The following is a 25,621-nucleotide window of genomic DNA, read 5'->3' as shown; positions in this document are numbered from 1 at the left end:
CCAGGCGACATCTGTTTCGACGAGGGATCAATAAAATCGATCGTCTCAACGTCTTTTGCATTAGAGACTTTTCGTGCTAGACGCTTTTCGGTCATTTACTTCCAAAGAAAATCGAATGAAAAATATATTTACTAATTTCAAAAGTTCAAAAGACTTTTATTTTATATGTCAGGAACGATGGAGACGCTACGTCGACTCGTTCCATCGAATAAAAACTTTTCGTCCTCGAGTCGGTGCGCGTTAGCGCTGTAAGATTCGAGAAAACTTTCCCAGGAGAAGCTGGAAAACACGAACACAATTTACGAGACCTGCAGACGAAGGTGCGTGGGATTGGTTGCCCTGAAACTTCTGAACCCTTCTTCTTAACGAGCTTAAAACTTCCAGAGTCATCGTGGCCGTGGGCGGTCGGCCCTTTACGGAAACAAAGGAAAGACTAGGATCGTTCGATTAGCCTCGTTAAACATGCTAATTCTCACGGCTTATGTTTCTTCTTGCGTCATTTTTACAAGTTGCTATTATTCTTTGTTAGCAAAAACCAAAATTTCGCGATACTGTACTCTTCTCGCCTTTTCGAAGACCCAGAGTTCGAACGAAAAGATATGTGGAAGAAAATAGATAGGTTCTTCCTATCGCAGAAGACCCTGAGAGAGCAAATATCCACGACCGTATGGATTTACCGTATCGCTCGGTCAAATATTCCGTTCTGCGTCGATGGAAAGCTTCTGGTCAAGCTACGGAAACTTATTAAGTTCTTTTTTCGAGAAACGGAATCATCGAAAGCGTTTTCACGACGCGAATTCGAAGACGCCGAGGGTGGCATCGCGCGAAATTCACGACCCATTCGGGGACACTTTTTCACGGATGACGTAAAAATAGAGAAGACCCGGAGAATGTCGACGCTCCGTAGAAAATGCATACGAACACGAAAATAAGCAGCCGGCCGCCAGATAAAAATAATAAAGGGGCGGCTGTAAAAACAGAAATAGGCACGACTCGGTCCTGGAGCGACGCTTGCTGCACCGACATTTCACGCGGTATTTACTAACAGCAATTGCTGTTAAATCGCTTCGCAAAACAGGGGAGCGATGTTCGTCGCGTTACTTTCTTCTCGTAAATTTATCTCGAAACGCAACATTTCCAGATAATTACCAGGGTTCACCCGATAACTAAGATCTCCAATTTCCAACGGGGATATAAACAGATTCGACCTGCATTTGGTAATCACAGGTGTTTGATCTATGCAGACGTTCAATTTCCTGCGTAGCTTCGTTGCATAACAATGCCATTTATCGTGAGTTGCAATATTTGAACAGTTTCATTAATTTCTCCTTTTTCGAATATACGAATTTTGGAAAAGTAATTCGCGACTCGGATTAAGATGGGTGTAGATTGTCGAATCAAACCTGATGCAAATTATTTACGCGACATTCGTACGAGAGATATCGACAGAGGAACAACAGTGAACTTCCGGTTCACCGAATAAATCGCAGTTGCCGGACATCGCGTATTGACCAATCAGGGTTCGTTTAGGTACTTGATGACCGTTCCAACTACAATCTCGAATCCCTGTCCAGGGCACAAATAAAAATTGGGTCTCGAAACCATTTTCAAACAATTACTCCCCCCCTTCTCGCGCAATTAACCCTCGTTTCGAAGGGCCGTGTCTTCCGTAAGAGAATAACGAGGATTTCATAATTCGATACGAGCAATTGGCCGCTGAAAATAATTGCAATTACGATCGGAAAGAGTGGACCACCTTTCGAGGAAAGAATTCTATTTAAAAAAATACTCGAGACGTATGAATTTCGAGAAAGTACTATTTCAAAGCCCTCGAAGATATTAAAACGTTGAAAATGTTTACGAATGTTTATTTTAATCGCACGTTAAACTCAGATCTGGCAAGAATCACTCGATAAGAGAATTTACGGACCGTTAACGCGTTATCCGGATGTTTGCGTAGCTCCTGGTGTATCGATAAATACTTTCTGGTAGGAAAATAAATCGGACACGATCGAAATAATTCTACGATAGACGGGATCGAAGGAGAGCGTAATAATTTTCGATTAAAATTCTGGATCATCGTCGACGAGTCTGAGCTGGCGCGATTAATAAAGTCGGAGGTCCGTCGGTGGCTAATTAAGAATAATTATCCGCAGAAGGAAAAGTTCTTCTTTTTCCCCCTGTCGATCTTAGCATAAAAAGCGGAAGACGGCATCCGTCCCTGCGAGAGAACATTTAATTTCAACGTGTCCGGTGCAGCCGGTGGTCGTCATTAACGACGATTAAACGACGATCAATTTAAATTAATTAGCAGTCTAGTCGGCTCACCTACTACCACGAGGAACTAGTCATTTCTTTTAACGCGGAGCTTTTGTTTTGCGCTTACAAGCCACTTGGAAATCTCGAAGACTGTTTCAAATACCAGGAAATGGTTAAAAGGTTAACAGATTGATTGGTGGACCAAACCCCTGAAATCGTACACGAGGTCGAAACTTTCTTGTCGCAGTCCTTCTTTATATGTGTAGTCTCGTTAAAATTCAAGAGACTTATCTCGATTTATTTTCCTTGATATTAATGGAAAGTTACGTTTCATTCGTGTGGGTCTTCACAGAATACGGAGCAGAAAAGAGAATGTTGAGTTGAAAGCGAACTGGGCAATCGAAAGGGAAGGAAATCGAGTCGTCGCGTTGCGGAAACGATGGCCCAGCAAGGGTGGGACCGGAAATCGTGCTCGACCAGCACCAGGAAGTATAACCGGTAAATATATACGCGGATGGAAAGCGGACTGTGCCGGCAGAATGCTTAATTTCACGGTTATTGACCGGCATCTTCCGAACAGATCTATGCGACCTGATCTATCGTCTGCTTAACATGCCATCGGACGACCATCCTCACGCGAAACAGAATCATTAATTATTATCCCGCAACTTTGCACTTACCAGAGAATGCCGATCTCTGTTTACAAACCGGAGGTTCAGAAGCTTTAGAATATAAATGTTCCAAATCGTTGTATAATTTTGTAATAACAAATAAAGAATTTTGTATACGTTTAATGGATTTTACAAAGGCGAATAAGTGGGTTAGTGGACGATTTTCAGTGTGAGTCTACGAGCAATTTTCATTAACTATTGGTAATTGATTATTTGTTGTCAAACCGTGTAACTTACGTAATATTTTCGATTCGTTCGCGCCACTAAATTTCAAATGTGGCCCACTGTGGGATCAATGGGTTAAGGCTGTAAAACGAATGAGCGACGTGTGTCAACACAGTTTGTTTTAACGACACCGAAGACAACGTGTCATGGCACTGTCTCGTCCGGATGCAACATGGCGCGGTTCTACATAGCCGGATGCACCGGTTCTTTCGACGGACTTGTATACAGTTTATCCTGCCGCTACGTGCCCTCATAGTCAGCCGAGAAAAATATAGTAAAGTGGAGTGTATCCTTTCGACGGCTCGTATGGATCGGACGACGTGACAGTGTCAACAAATGAACGAAAACTTCCGGTACGATCGCAGAACGACAATCTCGTCACCGCTGGCGTTAAACGGAAGCGTCCCGTCGTAAATTTTTCGCTCCTTGCCGCTAACAAATTCCAGCCATTTAAACGAGACACTTGGCTCAGGGTCAGATATACTACTGATAGTATGAAATAGTATTAAACTCAGAAAATAATTTTAAAAGGCGTCTTTTGATACTTTTGGTGAAACTAGAGTTAAATTAGGCGAGCAAGATACAATGGTAGATGGAAAAAGAAGAAACTGTAGCTTCTATCCACGTCCACTCGAGCTTAATACCCAACTTTTTTCCCGACTTCTCGAGTTCTGTGACTAGAACCGCCGCGCGGGGAATCGACGATTCTCGAAGTCCGACCGCGAGGATATTCACGGTTCATTTCCGGCTTTAATTGAAAGCAGAAGGAGAGAAGGGTCGCGAGGTCGCCGCAGAAATGTCTCGAGCCCCAACCCGAAGCTAGTCTCTTAGATCCCAGTGCTCTGCTTACAAAAAACTAAAGCTAAATCTTATTTATTCTCAAGAATAAATGTTTAGTTCGTTCATATTGATTCTAAATAATTTGTAATCGTGTTTAGCTTTGCAGAGAACGTTCCATTCGTGTGGTTCGACTCGTGCTCTTAGGGAAGGTACCGTTGTTAATTAATCGATGACAAAGTAACACAGCCACGTGGACGACATAAGTTTCAGGATTGGAATTAACGAACGTCGGTGCGCGCCATCGACGAATCACGTAACGCCGTAAATTGTACAATCCGTCTACTGCATTTCGGATGACACGATCGGCTACAGGTCGGAAAGCGTTGCTCGTTCGACGGAATACTAAGAGTACAGGGCTTCCGGGGACGTTCTGTGTCGTCTGTGTCGTCGACACACGTCCATCCAGGGCCCCGGAGATTATCTGCGAGCCGATCAAAGATCACCGGATATCCTTTAGGGTCGCGATTCCTAATTCGAATTTCAAGGAGAGCCTGGCTCGCTGAGAATCTCGCGGTCCTCTTTTTTTTCACCACCGACGAGAAACGACGAACCTTTTCGAGTCGACGACCGGTCGAAGATTTACTGTATTCTTTCGTTCGATGCTGACAAAATCTAAAGAAACGTAAGTCGATCCACAGTCCCGAGTTTCGATGCGTTCGAAAAAAAAGGGTGGCCGAAACTGGCCGCGAATCACGCGAGTTTCGTCGATCCGATCGACATCGGTGGCAGGAATTCGTAACGAGGCTTTTGTACGTGATTCGGACGGTCATGCGGGCGTGTAAAGCGAAATCGGGCTCGTGGGAACGCGACAGTGTCCCTGGCGTTCGAGTGGCAACGATAATTATCGCGATTGATCGACAAGGAGGAAAGAATGGGCGCGGATTCGGTGAAAATTGGGTCCATTGGCAGCGGCGGTCGTGAGAATCACAGACGACATTCAGTCTTTCATTCTGGCATCTCAATCGAGTCGATTCCGAGCTCTCTTAATCGGCCAATTAAGTTTCATTGCGTGCCCCGCGACGCAGTGCTTTCGCAATCAAAATAGGTACAACCACCGTGCACGAAATTTCTGTAAGAACGCCAAGATTTACTACCAAACGTTCATTGATTATTGCGTATATCCAGCGTGGTTGCTAATAACCCTAATGTTACCTTAAACACTAAATAAATGAAATTGTAAATGCCTAATCTTTCCTCGGTTCCAAGCGACACTGCTCACGCTTCGCCAACGTGCCCGATCGTTCGGTCATTCCCTAAAATATTCTTTGGTTATAATTGTTCGGCGCTGTGATGTAATTGGCACTGTTTATCGAGTTCTGTATCGATCTTGCTACTCGTACTCGAGCTCGTTTTCGAAAATTTTCACCCCAATAATTAAGTAAACGAGGTTCGTCGACTCACCCCTGCTGGAGGAACTCCGATGCCGTCTGCGCCTGGACCTGCTGCAGGATCTTTCTTTCCTATCTTCGACGTGGACACCATCCACGGTGTCTACAGGCGCGGGTGGTGCTATCGTGTCTGGCTCCACCAGGGCGGCAGAATTTTGGGGTTGTCTCCTGGCAAGATTATCTTTGGCGGAGCCTCGATCTTTGCCCAGAAACGTGCCGATCGAGTGTCTTCTTCGACCTGCTGCCGCTGAACCAGCCGCTGGCAGGGTGGCCGAGAGGTTGTAGTACCTGGAAAATGTCGGTGGTGTTAATTATTTGAATTTTTCATCAATGACCTATCGAATAATAGAAGCACACGGGTCACAATTTTCCTCGATGCATACGAGAGTATTTATGATTAATTTATAGCCTGTCATTGAAAGTAATAGCGCGTTGAAAACGGTGTCGTAACACGACCGAGCGAGAATTCAGTTTCATTTGTTTCGATCACTGACCTAGCGTCATCGACACCGATGAAAACCTCGCTCGAATCCGGGTCATCGTCATCATCGTCGTCATCGTCGTGACGATGGCTGTCCCTGGACAGTCCGCAATACACCATATCGTTGGAGAGTAGTTCACTGGCAGATTTCAGAACCGCTCTGCTTCGTCCTGGTCGTCTCCTATCATTTTCCGAGTGGGAGTGCGACCTGTCCATGACAACAAATTTCTTATTACTTTACGATTCTTGAATTATCTCGTAATTTGAAATAATTACGAACCTGTGAGGCAGATAGGGCGAGGGAGGCGCGACGTCGGAGGGTCGTGGATCTCCCTTGAGGAACTGTTGCGTTCTCTCGTGTTCGGCGTTCGCGCTGACGGACCTGAAGAGGTTCCTGAAGCTTCGTCTTTGGTTGGATCCACCGTTGGTGGCGTTTCTGGTCAGCATCGGGGCGCGTTCCTCCGTGGGCGTCGAGGGCGTCGAGGCGCCGGACGCGCTGCTTCGATTGCTCTCCTGGTGCATCAGGGTGCTGGTCGTCGAGGCGGAGAGGACGCTCGCGGACGAGGTGGTGCCCATTTTGCAGGGCCTGCGTCGGAATAGGGCCGTGAGGCCTGTGGGCCCTTTAGAGGGCGGCGAGAAGGCCACGCTCGTTGTCGACGTCGGCGTCGTCGCGGTCGACGACGACGCTGCACCGCTCGACAACGAGAAGTAAGAGGGGTTGTCTGTGAACATACGGACTCACGGTCATAGAGTCACTTTGCTCGATTCGGGGGCCGAAGACGTTTTCGTCTCTAAACGTTTTGATTCCTGCGCGAACTCATCGGCCTACTGCTGCACTATCTGTACAAAGTCTTCGGGGAAGACTCTTTGAAGTCTCTGTTCGGGGGTAAACAGCGCAGAGAACTAAAGGCAGTCTATAAACACGACGCGATGCATCTTCGTTTGAACGTGGACGGTGGACAAACACTGACTTTTATCGCGGGAGTCCCGACACACACTCGCAGTCGATCGTAAAAGTTGATTTTTTCGTCGAGAACGGTGATCGTCACTGGATAAAACAAACGAACATCGCGCAAAATAGAGAAACGTTCGCGACTAGACGAATACGAGGTCCACCTGAGACTGCTCGGTCAGAGATACGCGATGTCTATAGGACGCCATGAACGAATCGAATGGTACTTGAAAGTGGGGGGATGGACCGGACGTTGTATTGTCCCCCACCCCATAAACCAGAAGCGAGGAACGAAGCAGACGTACACGGCACCGGAAGTTCGCCACCGTCGTTCACGATCCACGCGTTATTACTCTTCGAAGATGAATCGACCTCGCGAAGACGAACGGAGGAGCTAGGCCGAAACTTACGAGCCGAGCTTCCTGCGGACGAGTTTTGCCGCCAGCTTCCCGCTTGTGAAAATAGTTTTACAAACCACCGACCATTCGACCCGTTTCTACCACTCTCAGCTGTCACAATATTGATCCTGTTCGGGTATCCTGGGGAAGAAATTTTACTTCTCATTTTTTGCGTTAGTTCCCATTTTTTAATGCGGATAAAAAATATCGTGTACGTATTTGAATGAAACGTAGCGGATCGATGAAAATCAGTGAAATTTGCCTGGTCGACGAGAATTACGTGAGAGGAGTGTGAGAATCGAAACGGGAACGGTTCCCAAGTACGTTCGTCGCCTACGAATTCAAGCCTCATCGATCGAGATCTTTCGACAGATTCCTCCTGTTTTCCCTGAATTCGTCGAACGCGTTAAAAACTTTAACCAGTCGTTTTCTTTTACGTCTAGATCAGCTTAATTTATTTAAAAACAATGTGTCCAACAAGAGAGACAAGCGTGGAAGAGAAATTTAACAAGCCGTGGTGAAACGAAGGACACCGACTAAAATGCACGACGTTTACAAGAAAGAAAAAAGGTATAATATTTGAAATTCATAACGGTCGACAGAAACGTATTTTTAGCATGCGTCGAGAGGTCGATTTCGAGAGGACAATCGAACAGATCGAAGAAATTTATCGCCAGCTTACGCTACTGACTCCTACGAAATGAAAAACGAGAAACGCATCGTCAGGGCGGAATACGCGGTAGCCAGGCCCGCGATACGTGGTCGCGTGATTATGCGTGATTATGCGTGACTCGGGTGCGAAAGCGTCTTCGAGATACGTGGCTACGGATTGGTCCAACAACGGGTAAAAGCTTACCGACTGCCATGCTGACCCCTTGCACGAGAATCCGCTGGTATTCCGGGCCCCTGCAACAACAGAAACGATCGTCAAACAATCGTAAACAGTAATTTTTTAATTTTAAAATATCCACGGTATCGAACAAACCGATATAATCGTATGTAATAAACCTTCGGACCAAAAGGGTTAATTGTCGAAAAAAAGTCCAGAGCATTCGTCAATTTTCCCGCGGCATTCCAATCAATCAACGGTCGCGTCAATCAGTTCTCAATCGAACCGAAAATTCGAGCGGAATTCTAGCGTCCGACTCTCGATGCTAATAGATGGGACGAAAGAGAAAAAAAAAATTGGTCGAGAAGCGAATTTTTCATCGTGATCGAACTAGCGCGTAGCATCGTCTCGATTCGCCGGCCCGTGACGCTTTCATCGTCAGTTTCATTCATCGCTGAAAATACGCTCGAATATTATATTTAGCACGAGTGCATGGAGACGCGTGTCGCGCGACTATCGTGACAGGTTTATGGTGGTGGGACGGGGTGAAAAAGGGGGATGGGATCGTCTCATTCATGTTTTATCTGCGCGATATTGGCGTGCGATCTTGCCACTACGCCGTCGTTCGTGCGCCCTGGCCTCCTATCTCGTGTTCCGTAATTTTCCTCCGTAATATTCTTGGCTATTTACGGGGCCGTTCTATCAATTTTCACGTTGCACGTACCGGACGGTACTCGCGAAACGATAGTGCTTCCAAGTACAGGCTGATCCGAGAATGCTATCGCAACAATTGACCCTCGATATTCTCTTCGAGTAACAATACTAACATTAACGCTAAGGCGAGCTTTCAGAATTGACGATAATAAATTTACGAATAAGATACAGCAAAAATTCACATTGTAAAAATTTATTTTAATAAATAGAACCATCTTCTTCCAACGCTGCCTCGACGTTCGAGTTTGCCTTCCATGGACAACGCTGTACTAATTTTCGCAATTTTCTTACGGCACTTCCTCTCCTTCGGAGCAACGCTTCTCAACGTAACGTTGCTAAGTATAATTATTCTTAGATATGCTACGGTAGCTTCGTGCTAGGCAGTATTAAATGCACGCGCAACTGCACTTGCGCGGAAGGATACAATTTCGGTTGTTCCGGTTCTGCTTTTTCTACGTCCTGAAGCGTTCTTCTCCCGAGTGCTGTAACGTATTGTTCTCCGACTACCTAAACGCAGAATTTTTTCGCTTCGCGGTTAATGGCTGGTCCAAAGTCTCCATGGAAATCCGTTTCGACGAAACTCGTTCGAATTCCGGCTGCGGGTCCAGAAGTTGCTACTATTTTCGTGTGGCTTCCGACGAAGACGGAGAGTGGCGTGCCAGGAGTGGTCGGAAGAGAGGGAGAAGGAGAGACTCGGGTTATCGTTCCCATGAAAGCTCGAGTACTCTGATTTACTCCCTTGTCCAAATGGATCAGCTGATGAGACGAATCACGGCGGAGCGATGCGCGAGCTTCTCGCGTTCGTTGCAACGTTGCGACCACGTTCTGCATCTTCTTCGTCGTTTCTGTTTATCGTTGCTTCTTTTATCCGCCGGGTCTATTTAAAGAAGTATCACGAGCAAGCATTACGCTCTAGAAACATTTCTTAAAAACATGTTTTCGATATCGTTCCTTTTACGTGATACTGTTCAACGCGTTTCTTTTTACGCGTATAATTTTGTTGTTTCGATACTCGTTCCGTGTCTGACGCGCGTTAGGTGGTTGTTTCTTCGTTAACTCGCTTGATCCGCAGAGTGCAGCTATTATATTGTTTGAATAATCTCGACGATAGAACGAGACGTTTGTGGATGGAACTGTTGCGTCGAGGAGGCAAACACTTTGATTAACGAGCCTTTTCAAGGTCGTTCGTGTGGTTTCGAGCCACTTCTTTCAAGGTCGACGATTATTATATTTATTCGATGCAATTTTATAGTTAAGCGTACGATCGTTGGTTTCTCGATAAATAGAAAAATGTCGAGAAATCGGGAACAGTGGCGCGGTGAAATGGATTCTCGCGTAAAGCGGTCGAAAACGGTTCAGCCGTGGCTATTTCTGCCTCAAGGTGAGAAAGAAGTTCGTCGATCGGTGGTGGGTCAACGAGAACTGCATTTAACTCATACGCGATGCACCTGCTTTTGTGCAGGATGAAAAAGGGAGTGCATCCGGCGGTGCACGTGCCCCCGTAAAGTGCCGTGCACGCATTCGCTTTTTTTTTTTGCGATCGCGCGAGTCCGTTCCTTTAAACGCGACGCGCCCCGTGGATCGTTAATTAACATGGGACAGGTAAATCAAGTCGATTTGCAAATCAACGAAGCGTACTTATGCGCCTTACCGTGCTTTTCCCCTTTCGTAACACATTGCCAACGGCTCGGGGAGACCTAACGTAACGAGTCACACCGCATAGCGCTCGAAAATCTACGATATAAATATGAAACTAATTTATTATTTAATAATTAATTATGACTTGTAAATCTATATCGTTTTATTCTAAACGCTTTCAAGGTGAAAATAACGTCAGTGAAGTTTAATGATCGAAAGATTAACGATGTAACGAAGCGTTCTGTTAATTACGAGCGGCATCGGTACCTTTCGATTCGCGCGCGACGCGTAATTTTACGCGCATTGTTTGCCGCTTACGCAACAGATGAACGCTTATGGCACCGACGTCGCGGACCAACGGAGTGCACATGCACGTTCAATCAGACTCGAATACACCTTCCTTGCGTGTCTCTTCGCATCAAGGTCTGTCGATCGTATTTCTCGTAACCGTCGCCTAGCCAAAAATTCTACTCTACGCTTTAGTTTCTCTTTTCGTACCGTCGTTGCTTTCGCCGATTGTGACGCTTGCTTAAAAAGGATCCCGAGATTTCGAACGAAACGAATCTTAATCGCGCAAAAGACTGGTTTTCATTCTAAATTGCTGGTTGGACAACGAGGAAAATTTACAAGATTTTTCCCTGTATCCTCGGAGTTTCCTCGTTTACGTCACTTAGCGTGCTATTATAGCTTGGTGTGTAAAAAAAGAAATTGCAGGGAATGAAAATAAATGTACAAACTTACGCAAATAGAACTCGCATCGAGGTCGAAGTTTGAAAGTCCGAAGGAAAGCGCGGGGAACGATTTCGCGCGTAACGTCCCAGCGTCTGGTTAAGTTCGGCTGTCAGGTTCGATCTATTAATATACACGGTGAGCTGCCTGCCTAATTCCTAATGGAATATTCGTACAGATTTCTCGACGTGGACGGCTTAAAAGTATTCGTTGCCGGATCGCGCGCGGCGAACGCTCGTGTCGGAAATCGCTACCAAAATACGTCGAGGAAAACTCGCGAATAAAAAACAATATTCGAACGTGGAGCGTAATCCTCTTTTTACGTTTCACAAATACAGATTAACAGGGACCATCCATAAATAAATAATTGATGGATTCCAAGTTGCGACTACTCAGAAATGCAAAGAACTTGTACGACACCAAGGTATGCAGCTTTCGGAAAATTGACAGAGTCATCCGATCAGCTGATCCGTCCACGTGCTCGATATTCTTCGAACAGTATTCTTCCCTAGTTCCTGTACATTCCTAGCATCGACGAAAATAAATTCGTCTTAAGGCACTGTCAGAGCCGAGGAATTTTAACGAGCCTGTTACGATTCTAATTACGAAACTGATCGATAACTATCGAAACAAATTCACTCTACCACAACACTATATTCGTCCTACCTTCTATTTTTATTTTTTTTACCAGCAGCAGGTCCAACTTGCATCCATTTTTTCTTTCAACATCGTCGAATCCACTTCTTTGTTTCAACGATGTTTCTCTGTTGGATTCTCGGGTTTCTTTTTCTTCTCTTCGATGCACACTCGTCGGCGCGAAATGGCTATTAATCTGCCGGACAAAGTTCGCGATTGAGTCAAAGCATTTCCTCGGAAATAACACTTTGAATCGCGGATGGTTTTATTTCTTCGAACGTATGAAAGGTGGCATTATTCGCCCGTAACGAAGCCCTACGCATGTTTCGATGACTTACATCTTATTTCCTCCCTTCGTTCTCGAGGGAGCACGTCTAAGTACACTTCGGAGGTACGCGTTGGATCGACATTAAACGACGTTCCTGTCAGTTCCTTTGAACGTTCGGATTCCAGCTTCTCAAAGGACAGATTCTTACTAAAATTAAATCTTCTTTCTTATTCAGCAAAACGTAAACGAAAATGAGTTCAAGGATATTTTCTCTAAGTAAGTTCTAATGACTTACGTTCGAGGTTCCTATTCCATCCCTGTCGAGTGTAAACAGGAAGTCGTAAGATATGCTTTCGAGGATCTTCTCGAGTCGTCCATAATCTTCGAGGGCTGATTCTGTTTTCTTGGACCGTTCAAGAGTCTTGGGACCTTCTACTAACTTCTAGTACTCGAGCACCAAACTTGTCCTTGTCCTTCGCAACATATGCAGTGCGTCGTTGGACAAAAAATTTGTAAGGTCGATGAAATCGGTCGAAACACTTTTGTTCGGATGGAGTTTGGCTCGCGTTCTGGTTTGAACTGCGTTCAGAACCGTGGCGTAAAGTCGCGCGGGAAACGGAGCAATGACGAGGCGAGGCTTTCCGAGCGGTTTCGCGGTCGAAAGCCACCGCGTGTTGTACGGGGTTGCGCTCGAAGGAGGACCGACCGCTGGCACGGCACAACTCTTCACGGAATACTGACAAGCCAGGGCAGAAGAGGAGTCTCGCGACGATGCCATGTGACCGTCATTCCTGCTCTCCTTCTCTTCTCTTCACTGCCACCACCCACGCATCTGGCAATGCCCGAAGAAACGCCCATGTGCGCCAGCAGCGTTATTTCGAGATAAATAAGGAGGGCCCCCGTCGGAGGAGCAGACACTCTGCCGGCGCACGGAAACCGTGAAAAGGGAAACCGAGGCTATGTTCCTCTAACGCGACGACGACTGCACCGTTTCGAACTAAATATAATTAACCGCGCGGTTTCGCCATTGGCTCGATTCGAGATGTCCGCCAACGCGGGAAAATCCGAAATCGTACGCCAAGGGTCAAGTATTTCACCCAGTAGTCCGTACCGTGGCTGGAGTTATGGTTCTAAAGGCTTGAAAGTTCGCCCCCCCCCAAATCAGAATATGCTCCCGTTGACGAGAAAGGGGGACCAGAGGAAAAAACTGTCGGTGTTCTTTCAAGATACACTTGACGATCGCGAAGAAGAGGGACGCGTCGCGCGTGCACGGACGGCTGCAAAGAATTTTTGTTGGGGTAAGGTTAGTGTTGCGCGCGTGCACGCTTGCGTGCCCTGTCACGCATCTGCGTACGGAAACAGAGCGGATCGTGTATTTCCTCCGGCGAGGATAAGCGCGTTTCCTTTCGGAGTAGAGCAGTGTGACCCTTTCGACGTGTTCTCCATCCCCCTTATCGGCAACGAGATCGGCGAACCTCGGTAAAAATCTTTAACAACGCCCCTGCTTCCAACAATATTCAATCGCGCTTGATCTTTAATTTCGATGAACTAATGATAACTTTATCCGTTCCTTTTATCTCTGACATTTACAGGGGACGAGCGTCCCGAAAATAGAGTGATCGATTTCTGGAACACCTGCCCTCTCAATCGTCGCGGATTGGTATGACGTTACGGCTGTACACGTGTACTTTAAACCGATGCATTACGATTATCAACGACCTATTAATTTACGGGGCCTCGAACGTTTCGATGCAGAACACGGAGAACAAAGTGTTCGAATACGGGACATATTCCGAGACTCGTTCGCCATGCAAACTATCGAAATCCGAGCGTGCCTCGCCTAATCCCAGGTGATTGACTAACTTAGTTAGGACTGACAGGAATTGCAGAGACGGTACGTCAAGTAACGAACTGTTATTCGATTGTCGTGTCTAATTGGGACTAATCCACTTTCGAATACAATTTAAATTTGTCTTAAAATAGCAGAATTATTTATGGATTGCTGCAGCAGCGGTAAAATACAATAAATATTAAAGAAAGATATCGTTGGGAATAAGAAGGGATTATTCTTTGCGCCAAGATTCGTGCAAGGAATAAGACGAAGGGACCACAGAACGATGATTTATTGCTAGCAGCTGTTCGAACGTCGTCTTTTCGAAATGTACTTCCATTCTTTCCGGGGGAGCAGAACACACGTTGAAGGCAGAAAAGCGAAATGGTTAAGCGACTCTCCTGAATTCGAAGAAGAAGCCTGACCTCTTGCGGTCCCGTGGCTCGTGCTGTCACGTGCCGGTTCGCTGAAAAATGTGGCCGCTGCCGGTTGCCGATTTACCGGGAGAAACGTTGACATTTGGCCGACACGTGTTTCACACGTTTCGACGTCGAGCCTCCTGTTTCCGGCACTCCTCGACTGACAGAGAAATCCATCATCATTTTCTACCGAAATCCAATAGTGAAAATCCTTCGAAACTGATCGGGTATACAGGGTATTCGGCCACCCCTGGGAAAAATTTTAATGGGAGATTCTAGAGGCCAAAATAAGACGAAAATCAAGAATACCAAATGATACACTTTGAATGAAATTGAAGCAGCGAAGCAAACGCCTCGTTACCGGGAAGCTTTCTTCGTTAAAAAGCTCCAGGGTTTCCCAAGACAATAGCTTTAACAGCTGTAAGCAGAGGTACCGATAATCAGTGTCGTCTTCAGCGGAAGCGAGACGAATGCATAATGAGCTTACCGCATTCAGTCACGTTTTGGTGTCTTCTTCTCCCGTCCTCTCCCATAATCCCGTGGAAAATTTGAATTTCTAATGACGTACGAGGTTGGAGAGGATTATCCGCGAGACGTCGCCTCTTCGCGCCTTCTCGACTTCTGCAAATGTGTACCTTCCACTCGCGTCGAATTAAATCGAGTGGTTAAATATTTGCCAAGTGGAACACCTTCGATAGGAGTTTCTTGCTTTTGAAACAGGCTAACCGAGAGACGGTCTATTCCCTACGTTCGGTTTCCTCGCATTCTGCGACTAACATAGCAAACGGAGACCAATCCTCGACTTTCAAGATGAAATACATTCGCTAACGAAAGTATTCCAACGCTTATATTTGTGCCTTTTCACTTTAATACGAAGGCTGTAGTCGGAAAATTGGAAGATAATTCAATTCTGTATGGTGCATTTACAATATAGTCATTAGAAACGTGCACCATGAATAGGTAACAATAGTACTCGAACGCTGTTAGGCTGTTGATGTTTCTGCGTATATCTTAATCCTGAGTGTAAACATTAGCATCGAATGTAAACAATAGAACATCCGGTTGGTCGTAGGACTTCGTTTATGCAATAATAAAATAGAATTGTGAGGCGTGATAATGGGTACGAATACGGAAAGGACTGGAATACAAAAATGTGAATGAGAAATAATACTAACTAATGAAAACATGTCGGTGTTCGAAAGAGGCTCCTGAAAGCATGCAACCTGTTTCACGCGAAAGTATGTCGCGATATCCGACGAGATCGTATACCTTGTCCGGTGATGAGCATATGATCGAGATCTAGATTACTCTGTCGGTAACGTCGCGAGATAATGCTCGAGGTCAAGCAGCCGCAAGTGAAAGCCACAAGTCTGTGGAATCTCCAGAGCCAAGACGCAGTTATGCGTCGACATTAATTCCAGTTGATAGTGTTCCACGCGATACATCTACCTTCTTCCATTGAAAATCTTATAGATCCCAAATAGCATCGAGAAAATAATTGTCGCGCGTTCCCAATTACCGGAAACTCCATTAGGAGCGTTTGTGTTTCCCATAAGTGCATTTGAATCAGAGGAATCTGTGTGCCAACGTTTCAGGATGTTATTGGAACCGAAATTCAAAGGTAAGGGAATTTAATCAAGTTATGGATAATGGCATTTAGCGATCGATCGACACCATCTTCGTCGAATTTCGGATTTCAATAAACGAAATATAATACGCAACGTTTCGTACCGAATACATGACGTGGGCGACCGAATTTCGATTCAGGAATGTTAATTAATTAACTCGAAGTTCGACCGGTCAATTAAGGGAGACAGGACCGATGCTATTATACGAATTTACGAATATATTAGTCGGGTAATTAAGTTAATTAAGTTCTTAATAGTAATACAAAAGTATTGCTTTGATATCGTCAACGGTTTGTTGACGAGGAAATCTAAGAGAAAATCAATGACGTTAAATGGCAAGATCATGGTGGCCAATTGACAGATGCATTTCTCAAAATAATCTTATCGTTGAACTTCGATCTCAATAAAGCGATAGTTTCAGCAAACGCCTGGCACGTGGCACCATCTTGCTGAAACCACATCTCAGACAAACCAAATCCATGAAATCTATCCCTCTCATTGCAAAACTCTACAAAAATTGTAACGTTACTTTCGGAACTTGAGTTTAACATACTCCTACATCGTTTAAAGTTTCAATAACGTGTGTTGGTCCTATGTTTGATAAAAGTAAGGATTTCGAAATCGCGAGTTTTCTATGAAGAAAAACTACACTCCCTCGACAGGGAGGACCGGCTGAGAGTGCGCAGGAGCTTCTAGAATCGACTCCCACAGGGGTGGGAAGGGTGGTAGCGGCTGGTTTGCGCAGACGCTCGAGATTTCCCGGGAATCGGGTCTTTCCGGGTCTCCGACACGGTTTTCCCTCGTCCGGTTCACTTCAGCGGGCGACGTGCGACACGGCAACAGGTGACGAGGACCAACTCCGCGCGAACATCCTCGAAACGAGCTGAGAAAGGATCGCGGAACGAGTGACGTGACGGTGACGTGTGAGGAACCACGCGCGTTTACACTCGAGACCAGTCGACCGACATCCACGACACCGATCAGCACTGTCCCCAGGTGTAACCGAACGAACCAGGAAGAACACCGTCCGAGAAACAACCGAAAAAACCCGGAATTAACGAGGGAAAATGAGCGTCGAGGACGCCATCAACTATAAGCCCAGCGAGGAGGAGGATTATTATGCTCTCCTCTCGTGCGACGAATACGCAACGGTAAGCTTCCGTCATTTTATTCGGATTCACCTCACACTTTCACCCTTGCAACGAATTTTTCACCAACTCCCTACATTTAATGCCAACTCTCAGATTGCTTTTGTGTTCTTTTTGTTACTCAAAGATTTCAGATGCTTCTCGTTAAATTTTTGAACAGAATTTACGATATCTTCTTTCACGATTTCCGTAGCTCTCGCGCGCCCATAAAAACATATGCTATTGTTTACGATACTCTGTTCCATCTCATGAAAGGAACACAATTTTTTGTTATAATGCTTGTTCTTTTAAAAACAAGTCATTTTGATCACTCCAGTAGAAGTAGGCAGATGCCAATTATCGGTACTTGTAGCGTTAATTCCCTCGGCGCTTAATTATTCGGTATTTCGCGCGTAAATTATCTGTCGATGGTGGAAATGTTTCGAGAACATCGACAAGCGCAATTGTCCAGCTTAATATCAATAATTGATGTTTACAGAAGTTGATCCTACCGGTGAGTCGATAGTCCGAATATAAACAGTTTTCTGACAGCGTACATATTTAGCTTACCTTTGACTTTTCGTATTCGAGTGTCCCAGAAAATTTCAATTCTCTAAGTACTAAAAATACGGCTTTAAATACGATCTATGGTGCATCTTTTATTAGAAACGATCGGTGATGGACTATAAACACTTGACGTTGTAGTTTCAAACAGTAGAGCGTTGTTTGCAATAATTGTACAACCGCGGGGAAACTTTAAGGTTCCTTAAAGGAATGAAACGAATAATGAAAACTGAATCAAATACAAGACACGTTTTCGCGATCGATCCAAGAAAGGCTTTCCAATAATATATCGTAAAGTAACTAGAGTGTGCAATATTTTCTTGAACGTCCTGACCCAATATTGGATAAGTGCAGAGTAAAATTTCCATATCCCTTGTTTCTTGTTCGACGTTATTGACAGAGAATACACATTTTAGCGGATGTTTTTCCCCGATCACGATGGAAAGCGATGGAACAGGGAAATATGGAATATTTTACGACCATCGTTGATATATTTATCAATCGTAGATGAAAATATTTGTAAAATTTGACTGACAGTAATATCGCGCGTGCATGGATATTTGCATACGTAATAGCCGATGAATAATCATCGTGCATCGTTACTTTTAATTTGTATCGCCTTGACATTGGAATTCTAGTTAATAGAATGTATGCATTTGATACGGTTTCCGAAGTTATGCAAAGTTAATTAGCTTCGGTGTCAGCAGCATCACGGGAGACTAACTGCATCAGTCGCAGGTCTAACTTTAATTAGTACTTTGTTCGAACTTCTCGATGTAGATCGATCGTCGTCTCGTCATCGAGACTTCGTTCGACGATGTCATTTTTTTGCTCGTCGACGATTCCGCGAATGCAGTGGAAGTAGAATTTAATAATCAATTTGTCGACGTTTAATTCAATAGAGTATCGATGCATAAAAATATTCTAGGGTTCTTTAAGAAATGAATTTGAGTTTCAGTTTCAAATGCTCGGACAGCACTAAACGATATTGCTTGTGACGTTGAAGTACAGTCTGTAAAACAAATACGATAGTTAATGCCTATTCGTCGACGCGTCGAAGCAGCGACAAATATTTTTTTCGAATGTTTACACAATTACTTTGAAGCGTCAATTGACTCGACGCTTCAAAGTAGTTGTTAACACGTCGGGGATCATCGATGATCGACTTTCGTCGCGTTATTTACATGCCCGAGCGTTTTTATTTTCCACGAAAGGTCGCGAACAATTTGTTTGGCATTGAACTCGATAAAATGGTCGGTCTTCTTTAAAAAAGGTTCGAGGTGAATCGAGTATAGAAGCTGTTTGCCCGCAATCATGTCAGAAAAGTCGATCGCGCATCGTTCGGAGTACTCGCCGCGCCCCGTGGTCATTAATGTCGCGTAAAAGTCATCGCTGACCCTTCCCAAGGAATTACGTTAGCGGTTATCTTGTTTTCCCATCTCTTCGTCGTCGTTCTTGACGATCCGCTAAAAATAACGCGGCGTCGCTTTAAATAAAGCGCGGGAGTTAATGAGCGATCGTGTTTGCTTGTTTGCCGACGGACTGCTCCCAGCGTTCTTCCATTAAGAAATTTTACGCCTCCCCCACCATCGCCACCCCATCCCTCCCATTAGGTGAATTCATTAAATTGCCTGACAAATATCGTTCGTTTCCATTAGTAGCGAAATTGATGACGAGGGCAATTCCCGTCTCGATTACGCTCTCGAAACGAGCGGACGCGCTACGATGCTGTACCAAACCGGAATCATGTTCAATCAAATACTTCGATATCATCTGTTCTGTCGATATCCAGACGAGCCACGAAACTCTAGATCCGTATCGCGAGGGTAAAATATCTGTAGCGACGGTTTGCTTGCCTTATTGCATCGGGTATGGCGTTATTTTTAAATTTTACTCGTCGCAAGTTCTATTAGCGAGGTAAACGTCGATCTATAATAAGTTAATGGCTCGCGCGGAGTTATTTATTTGTTGGAAAATGATCCAACCCACCTGTTGGTCGCACCGATAACGATAGTTTCGGATAAAACCAAGTTTCATTGTCGGGAAGTAAGTTAACGATCATACATCAGCACGATCTAGAGTTTTAATAGACACATCATTGAATAAGACACGCGTTGAAATTCGAATCTGTGGTTTCAGATAGAACAAATCACAGCCGAGTACAAGGTCCTGGCTCTTCAATACCATCCTGACAAGAACGAAGGCGACAAGGAAGCTGAGAGGAAGTTTCAGCAGCTGAAGGTTCGTATTTATTCATTATTTCCGCGGTGAGTCGATCGTCGCGAGTCACTGGGACGCGATTACGCGACTGGTTTTTTCCTTTAACGTCGTTTCGCCTTGTATCAAGACGCAGAGGTTCCGCGCGTTACGATCTACACCTGTTTCCGCTGAACGTAACGCGATTTCCTTTTTATCGCAGCACGCGAAAGAGGTTCTCTGCGACCCTGAACGGAGGAGCAATTACGACAAATGGAGGCGTAGCAAAATCGGTATCAGTTACAAGCAATGGCTCGGGATGAAAGAACACGTTCACCAAGTGAGTACGGTTGATCGAAATCTCTGAAAGATCGTCGTTCGCGGGACAATAGAGAACAACGGAAAAATCCCAAGGCGTCTGTGCGAGAAATTTCTTGGTCCATCGATCGAATCATTCGGGGATACGAAATTCTTTCCCAATATTACGAAACTCCAGAGTCCCTTCGAGGAAACCGTATACAATCTGTCGATAACACACTCGAGACTCCTAAAAGTTTAATCAAACTACAAATTGACCACGATCTCTGATCCCGTATAAACTTTGTCTTTAAATTCAAGTTGGAAATTGTTATTTCCAACCGCAGAGTATTCTCAAGAGGCTTTCCATAACAGGATATTTTAACATGTTTAATTTACCGTTTATTTCACGCTCGTATCGTAAGGAGCAGAAATTTCTCGCAAGACGGAGAACGATGTTGAGTCGCGTATGGGAGTTTGGACCCAAAGGGGAAGGGTATAAATTCAAAAGCGATTCTCGAGGCCTTCCGCCGTTAGGGTAACTTGCCCTAGTTTGATAGATATTGTAAAGTAAGTCGGATAAAAAAGCAATCGAATACGTCTTAGTCGATGCACTGGAGCACGCCGAAGACGAAGGATCGCATGCTTCCGGACGCGTCCGGGGAGGCTGGTGGTTCTCCGGGTCACACCGTGGGCCAACCACCGAACGCGCACAGGAGAGCCTCGGAGGGTGGTGCAAACATTTACTATGGTGCGCGTCGCGATCTCGGATGGGATTCCAAGGCGCCCAGCGAGGTCGTCAACAAGTTCCGCAACTACGAGATCTAAGTTAGTCGACGGAGGTTCGAGGGGGGATTCTTCGGAGTCCGCGTCGCCAGGACCAACAATCACTTACTGCGTGTCTACCTTGACGTATATCGAATGGAAAAACCATAACACGTATTATAATAACATCATCTCAGCATGAATTAATCGTTCGTCATTGTCCAACCGATGGGAGGAAGAGAGAAATATTACGGAATCCTGGGGGGGAAGATCCGGAATCGAGGATTCGCTGGAAATTATTTTTTCGTTTTTGAGAAGAACGGAGAAACGCGGAGAGATAGAAATTTTGAATGTTTCGCGAGGACAGAGCCGGACAATACACGGGCAAATAATTAACTCGGATAACGAGTCGAAGAGCGTGTGCTGACAAGGTATGATTTACTTCGTCAAATCTGATTTTGAGAGAAATTTTAGCAAAGTTTGGACGTTCCGGCGGTCGAGGGAAATCTTGGCTAAGGGACGATCGGACGACGGACGGGCGTCGTTGTTTGCCGCCTTTTTGTTATATTTTTTTTTTATTATCGTCGCGTTGTTGCGTTCCGATTTGCGAGAGAACAGGTACGGAAGATACGCGGCAGTGCTGCCTGGAGAAATCGGGGACGTCGAAAAGTTCGTTCTACAATCGGTTGGACGGTGCTTTGATGTCGTATCGAGAGAAGTTAAATTTTCACGATTCCACGAAGGAATCCGAACGTAAGAGAATAACTAGTTGTTTCTACTTGTGCGTTACTCGCAACGGAACACTTAAGTGGTCGCGCAGCTTCGTTCGCGAAAATCGACGCATGTTTTTTACCATTGGTAGATTTTTGAAAAGAGAAGCAAGCGTTAATCCTATTATTTTTTCAATTTTATTTTACTCAGAAACGATCCTCCTTCGTTAATGTAACTAAAACGAGGTATTGTTTATACGGAAACAATGAAACACGAACTGGAATCTACCACTTAAGTAGTTCTTTCACCGTCGAGTAGCTATAAGGATAAAAAAGTAACTCGTTATTTCTACATTGAATGCTCCTCAGTGGAATGTTTAAACAGTTTAGACTTCGACTGGTATGCTTTTCGAAAACTTGTTTCGAAGGTCTGTTTTCAGACGGGATTTCTGGTACGCTGAGGGAAGCGAAATAAACTGTTTAAAGTTTAAACAATCGCTATTGTCCACTGTCGAGTAAATCGATGACGGCGCACTTGTACCTGTGTCAAACGCAAGATGTATATCGTTCTTTCTCGACGATATTTGAATGTTCGAAAGTCCAAACACTACACGATAGATTTTGCATCGCCCACTTCTGTATTTCCATCAACCCCTTCGTTGAACAAGCAAATCAACCCTGGTTCTCGTGAACGATGAATTTGTGGGGAACAAATGTGGCGTTACCGGTTTAGATAAATGGATATACGTGACAGAGAGTGATTTATTACAAAGACAACAGGACGTTTAGCTTCCTAATTAGACGAATTTACGATTAGTGATACCGAAAATCTCATAGAAGGCAGTGTGCAAAATTACTATGACTTTAAAATAAATGATCTATGCCGTCCCAGCGAAGGGGTTGATCGCAAACTCGTCGTACTTTCATCGATAGAGTCCCTTCTCGCAGCAGCCAGTCACGTCATTGAATTTTGTCGTTCAACAACGTACTCTTATCGTTATATGGTTTGTTTTTCTCCTAAAAGATCGCAGTAGCTAGCGATGTTCGGTGAATAATTTTCTAATGTAATAAAAATCCTTTGGTACGTTGTGTTTGACGTAATTAAGACATGCAGCTGTAGCAGCTGATGATTGATACCCCAAAATAGCACAGCTGACTCGTGTGTGTATCGATGTGACCTTTCGGTATTAATTTTAAGGCTCGGAGGCACGGCTTAACTCGAAAAGTCTCGTTTCTCTCGAATCGTTTATCCCTCGTGTCGAAAATATAATCTCGCGTGCAAATTTCGCTTTGAAAATTTTCACCGTAGCGAAGCACGCAACACTCCTCGTGAAAACCCTAGTTCGACATCGATTCCTCGCCCTTTCCCACCCTCTCACCCCGACGTAAACCGTAAACTAAGAATGAAATGCGTGCGAGCTCTATGCATATCTACAGCGACGGTGCAAGGTTTTCGCAATAAAATCCAGAATCGTAGCAATACTCCATCGTCGGGTGTACTCGAAGCTACACCCACGCGCCCCATCCATCGCGGATATCGAGATCAGAGTTTCGAAAACCCGATCGATCCGTTCTGAAAGTTGTACGGCACGATATCGGGTTTCGAATTTTAATTACGATGAAACGAAACGCGATAGTGCGTACGCGTTGAAATTAGAGTAACGTCGGCTCTACTCTCGATATTTTTCGGTGCAAATTATCCGCTAAACTAGGAAAGGAACGCCCAATTTGTGGAGCGCGTACAAGTCAATATCGCATCGGTAAAACGAGACAAGCTCGAAGGGCTTAATTGTTTTTACTGCTTAGTTACGGAGTAAAAGGGACAACAACCGAAGCAAGTAGAACATCTTTGGTTGCAAGTATTTCCTCAAAATTACGATTCCCTTCGAATCCCCTTGCAGCAAACGTGTTCTATTTTCAAGATTCACGGATCGACGATGGTTAGACAATTTTCACCGATCGACTAATAATTTCTAACACGCCGAACCAAGTTGCGTGCATTTTAAAGTGTCCATTAGTCAGTAGCGTGATAAATTGTCGAGTCCAGAAGAAGTTTGAGAATGAGCCTGAAGAATCTCGTCGCGGACGAAACTTCCAAACAATACTGCACCTATGTGTCCTACATCTATATTTTTCTAGACGCGTCTGCGAACCTTGTACCTATAATCTGTTTATCATTTTCGCGCGATCGATCTATCGACGATATCGTGCATTCGAGAAAGGAACAGGGAGAAAGCTATCGTTGAATTTTCGCGAAAAGTATTTCGCTTCGCGTGTCCAAAGAATTCAGCAAACGAGAATTTCTCCAGTCCCTCGAAACGTGTGAATCTCTGTTACGTACGTATAAATATATAAATACATATATATATACACATATGATGTATAAAATATATATTCGTCACGCGCTGGACGACGCGACGACATGTATTCGTACCATTAAAGGTTCAATAAATGTGTTTAATTAAGAACAGTTTGCATTGTGTATTTGTTAATCTGCTCCCTAACTTTTCTCACTACAGGAAGGTTGGTCGCACGATCTTCACCGAGTCTTCCCAAGATCGAAAAAACGATCGCGAACAACCGCGAAAAATAGAATTGAATTAACCGAGCGTAAACGCGGGGAACAATGGGCGCGCGCGATCCTTTGTCACCGTGAACAAACTTTCGCTATCTCTTGGGACATATTCACGGACACTGCACGGAACCGTGGCCCAATTTACAGCACGCGAAACTTAATGTCGTTTACTCGACGAACGAGCATTCACAGCGTTATCCAACGGGGATGCACGCGGCTTTTTATTCGTTCGCGCTGCAGTTAAAGGCGCGATCCACCTTTGTCATTCTGTTTCGATTAGCAAGAAATTAGTCTCAGTTTTCAAAAAGCAATTACCCGAATATTAATGCATCATTCGAAATGTTCCCAAGTGGTTACGCAAGCTGATAGAGAGATGAAATGCGAATCTGCGTTATGATAGTTTTGAAAGTAGTTAATTATCGATGGAGGGAGACGGGGGAGACTTTAACGAAGCGCTATAAAGTTTAATTGGATTGATAGGAGGTTTAATAAATATGCGTTTAGGGGCCGACATTCAGCACGTTGCTCGATTTCGACGCGAAACCGCGTTTACCGAAGCTGTCGACCATATTTTCCGTCTTTTGAATGAAACCGCAGCTGATTGGTGGTTCAGTTGGTCGAAACCACAGTGAACCGCACGAATTTCCCAGTTTATTTCGAGAGACTCGGTCGTTGAAATGTAAACGAGGTAATTACAAGCGAACGCAAACGTTTGATTCCTGTTTTCTAACGCCTTTGATATACATTGACACGATAACTCTAGATCTACGCATGAAATCTTCGCGAAGGATCCTGCGCCTAAACGAAGAATAGATCGGCGATTTGTTGGGAAACGTTTTAATTAAAAGGCAAGGGTGAGGGTGGAACCTGTCTCGACGTATTTTATTCGCGTGGTCCCTCCCTGTAAACCATCTTCACGAACAAAAGGATCACAAACAGCAGGCTCTCGTTAGATAAACGACCGAAATTGTCGAGAAATCTTTGAAGCGCGAAACGAATGTCTCGCTCCAGTTCCCAATCATCCACCGGTTGGACAATATTCTGTATTGGGAAACAAAATTCTCCATCGTAAACTGCGACGTGTAGAACGCGTCGAATCGGCCAGAGCCACGGTTCAGGGAATAAAATAACAATTAGCTGCGAACTCTTTGCATCGACTGTACTGACTTCGGATCGATACAACCTCGTAATGTTCGTTATTTTGGTGAATGCAAGTTTTATCGGTTCCCAGGGCAAAAATAATTTTGTATATTTACACGTACATGTTTTTTACGTCAAAAACAATATTCATCTACCGCTCGATCGTTGTTCATTACGCAATATTAGACCGTCAATCTAACCCAGAGCAGAAATTCTATTAACTCTGGGGCCCCAGGTGTCCCCTACATCCTTTTCTGATGTGTCCTAAAGTAATCCAACGCGTTGGTTGCTTGGACATGCGAATCAACGCGAATCCCCAAACCGAGATATAATAGAAGCGT

The 25,621-nt window shown here is 44.7% G+C and overlaps 2 protein-coding genes across 7 annotated transcripts in view; one reads left to right on the top strand and one right to left on the bottom strand.

The window, feature by feature from the left end:
* Positions 1 to 12,745, bottom strand: part of Stumps (DBB domain-containing protein stumps) — a 28,312-nt gene extending 15,567 nt beyond the window's left edge. The window contains exons 1-7 of one of the 6 annotated variants that reach the window (XM_076762826.1): positions 12,324 to 12,745; positions 12,099 to 12,235; positions 11,791 to 12,031; positions 8,071 to 8,120; positions 6,145 to 6,586; positions 5,878 to 6,072; positions 5,397 to 5,671 (exon numbers count right to left, since the gene is read on the bottom strand). In XM_076762826.1, coding sequence (XP_076618941.1) covers positions 5,397 to 5,671; positions 5,878 to 6,072; positions 6,145 to 6,586; positions 8,071 to 8,120; positions 11,791 to 11,834 — 1,006 coding nt within the window. In that variant the 5' untranslated portion in view covers positions 11,835 to 12,031; positions 12,099 to 12,235; positions 12,324 to 12,745. Of the gene's footprint in view, positions 1 to 5,396; positions 5,672 to 5,877; positions 6,073 to 6,144; positions 6,587 to 7,226; positions 7,244 to 7,298; positions 7,341 to 8,070; positions 8,121 to 11,790; positions 12,032 to 12,098; positions 12,236 to 12,323 lie in introns of those variants that run through there. The other 5 variants (XM_076762827.1, XM_076762828.1, XM_076762829.1 and 2 more) reach the window with 5 other exon arrangements.
* A 2,921-nt stretch (positions 12,746 to 15,666) lies between these two features.
* Positions 15,667 to 24,035, top strand: Jdp (DnaJ domain-containing protein). Its single transcript, XM_076762114.1, has 5 exons — positions 15,667 to 15,899; positions 16,569 to 17,057; positions 19,737 to 19,838; positions 20,017 to 20,133; positions 20,697 to 24,035. The coding sequence occupies exons 2-5, from the start codon at positions 16,974 to 16,976 to the stop codon at positions 20,916 to 20,918; spliced, it is 525 nt and encodes a 174-aa protein (XP_076618229.1). The 5' UTR covers positions 15,667 to 15,899; positions 16,569 to 16,973; the 3' UTR covers positions 20,919 to 24,035.
* The last annotated feature ends 1,586 nt before the right edge of the window (positions 24,036 to 25,621 follow it).

The sequence above is a fragment of the Colletes latitarsis genome, chromosome 3 (assembly GCF_051014445.1).
Source record: "Colletes latitarsis isolate SP2378_abdomen chromosome 3, iyColLati1, whole genome shotgun sequence".
Classification (NCBI taxonomy): Eukaryota; Metazoa; Arthropoda; class Insecta; order Hymenoptera; family Colletidae; genus Colletes; species Colletes latitarsis.
This window is presented reverse-complemented; position numbering and strand designations above follow the sequence as displayed.

What these genes read in the sequence shown, in the direction of transcription:
- Jdp (XM_076762114.1), top strand. Translation starts at nt 16,974, where the DNA reads ATGAGCGTCGAGGACGCCATCAACTATAAGCCCAGCGAGGAGGAGGAT. An exon ending in GGAAGTTTCAGCAGCTGAAG is followed by an intron (nt 19,839 to 20,016) that starts GTTCGTATTTAT and finishes TTTTTATCGCAG; the next exon opens with CACGCGAAAGAGGTTCTCTG. An exon ending in TGAAAGAACACGTTCACCAA is followed by an intron (nt 20,134 to 20,696) that starts GTGAGTACGGTT and finishes AATACGTCTTAG; the next exon opens with TCGATGCACTGGAGCACGCC.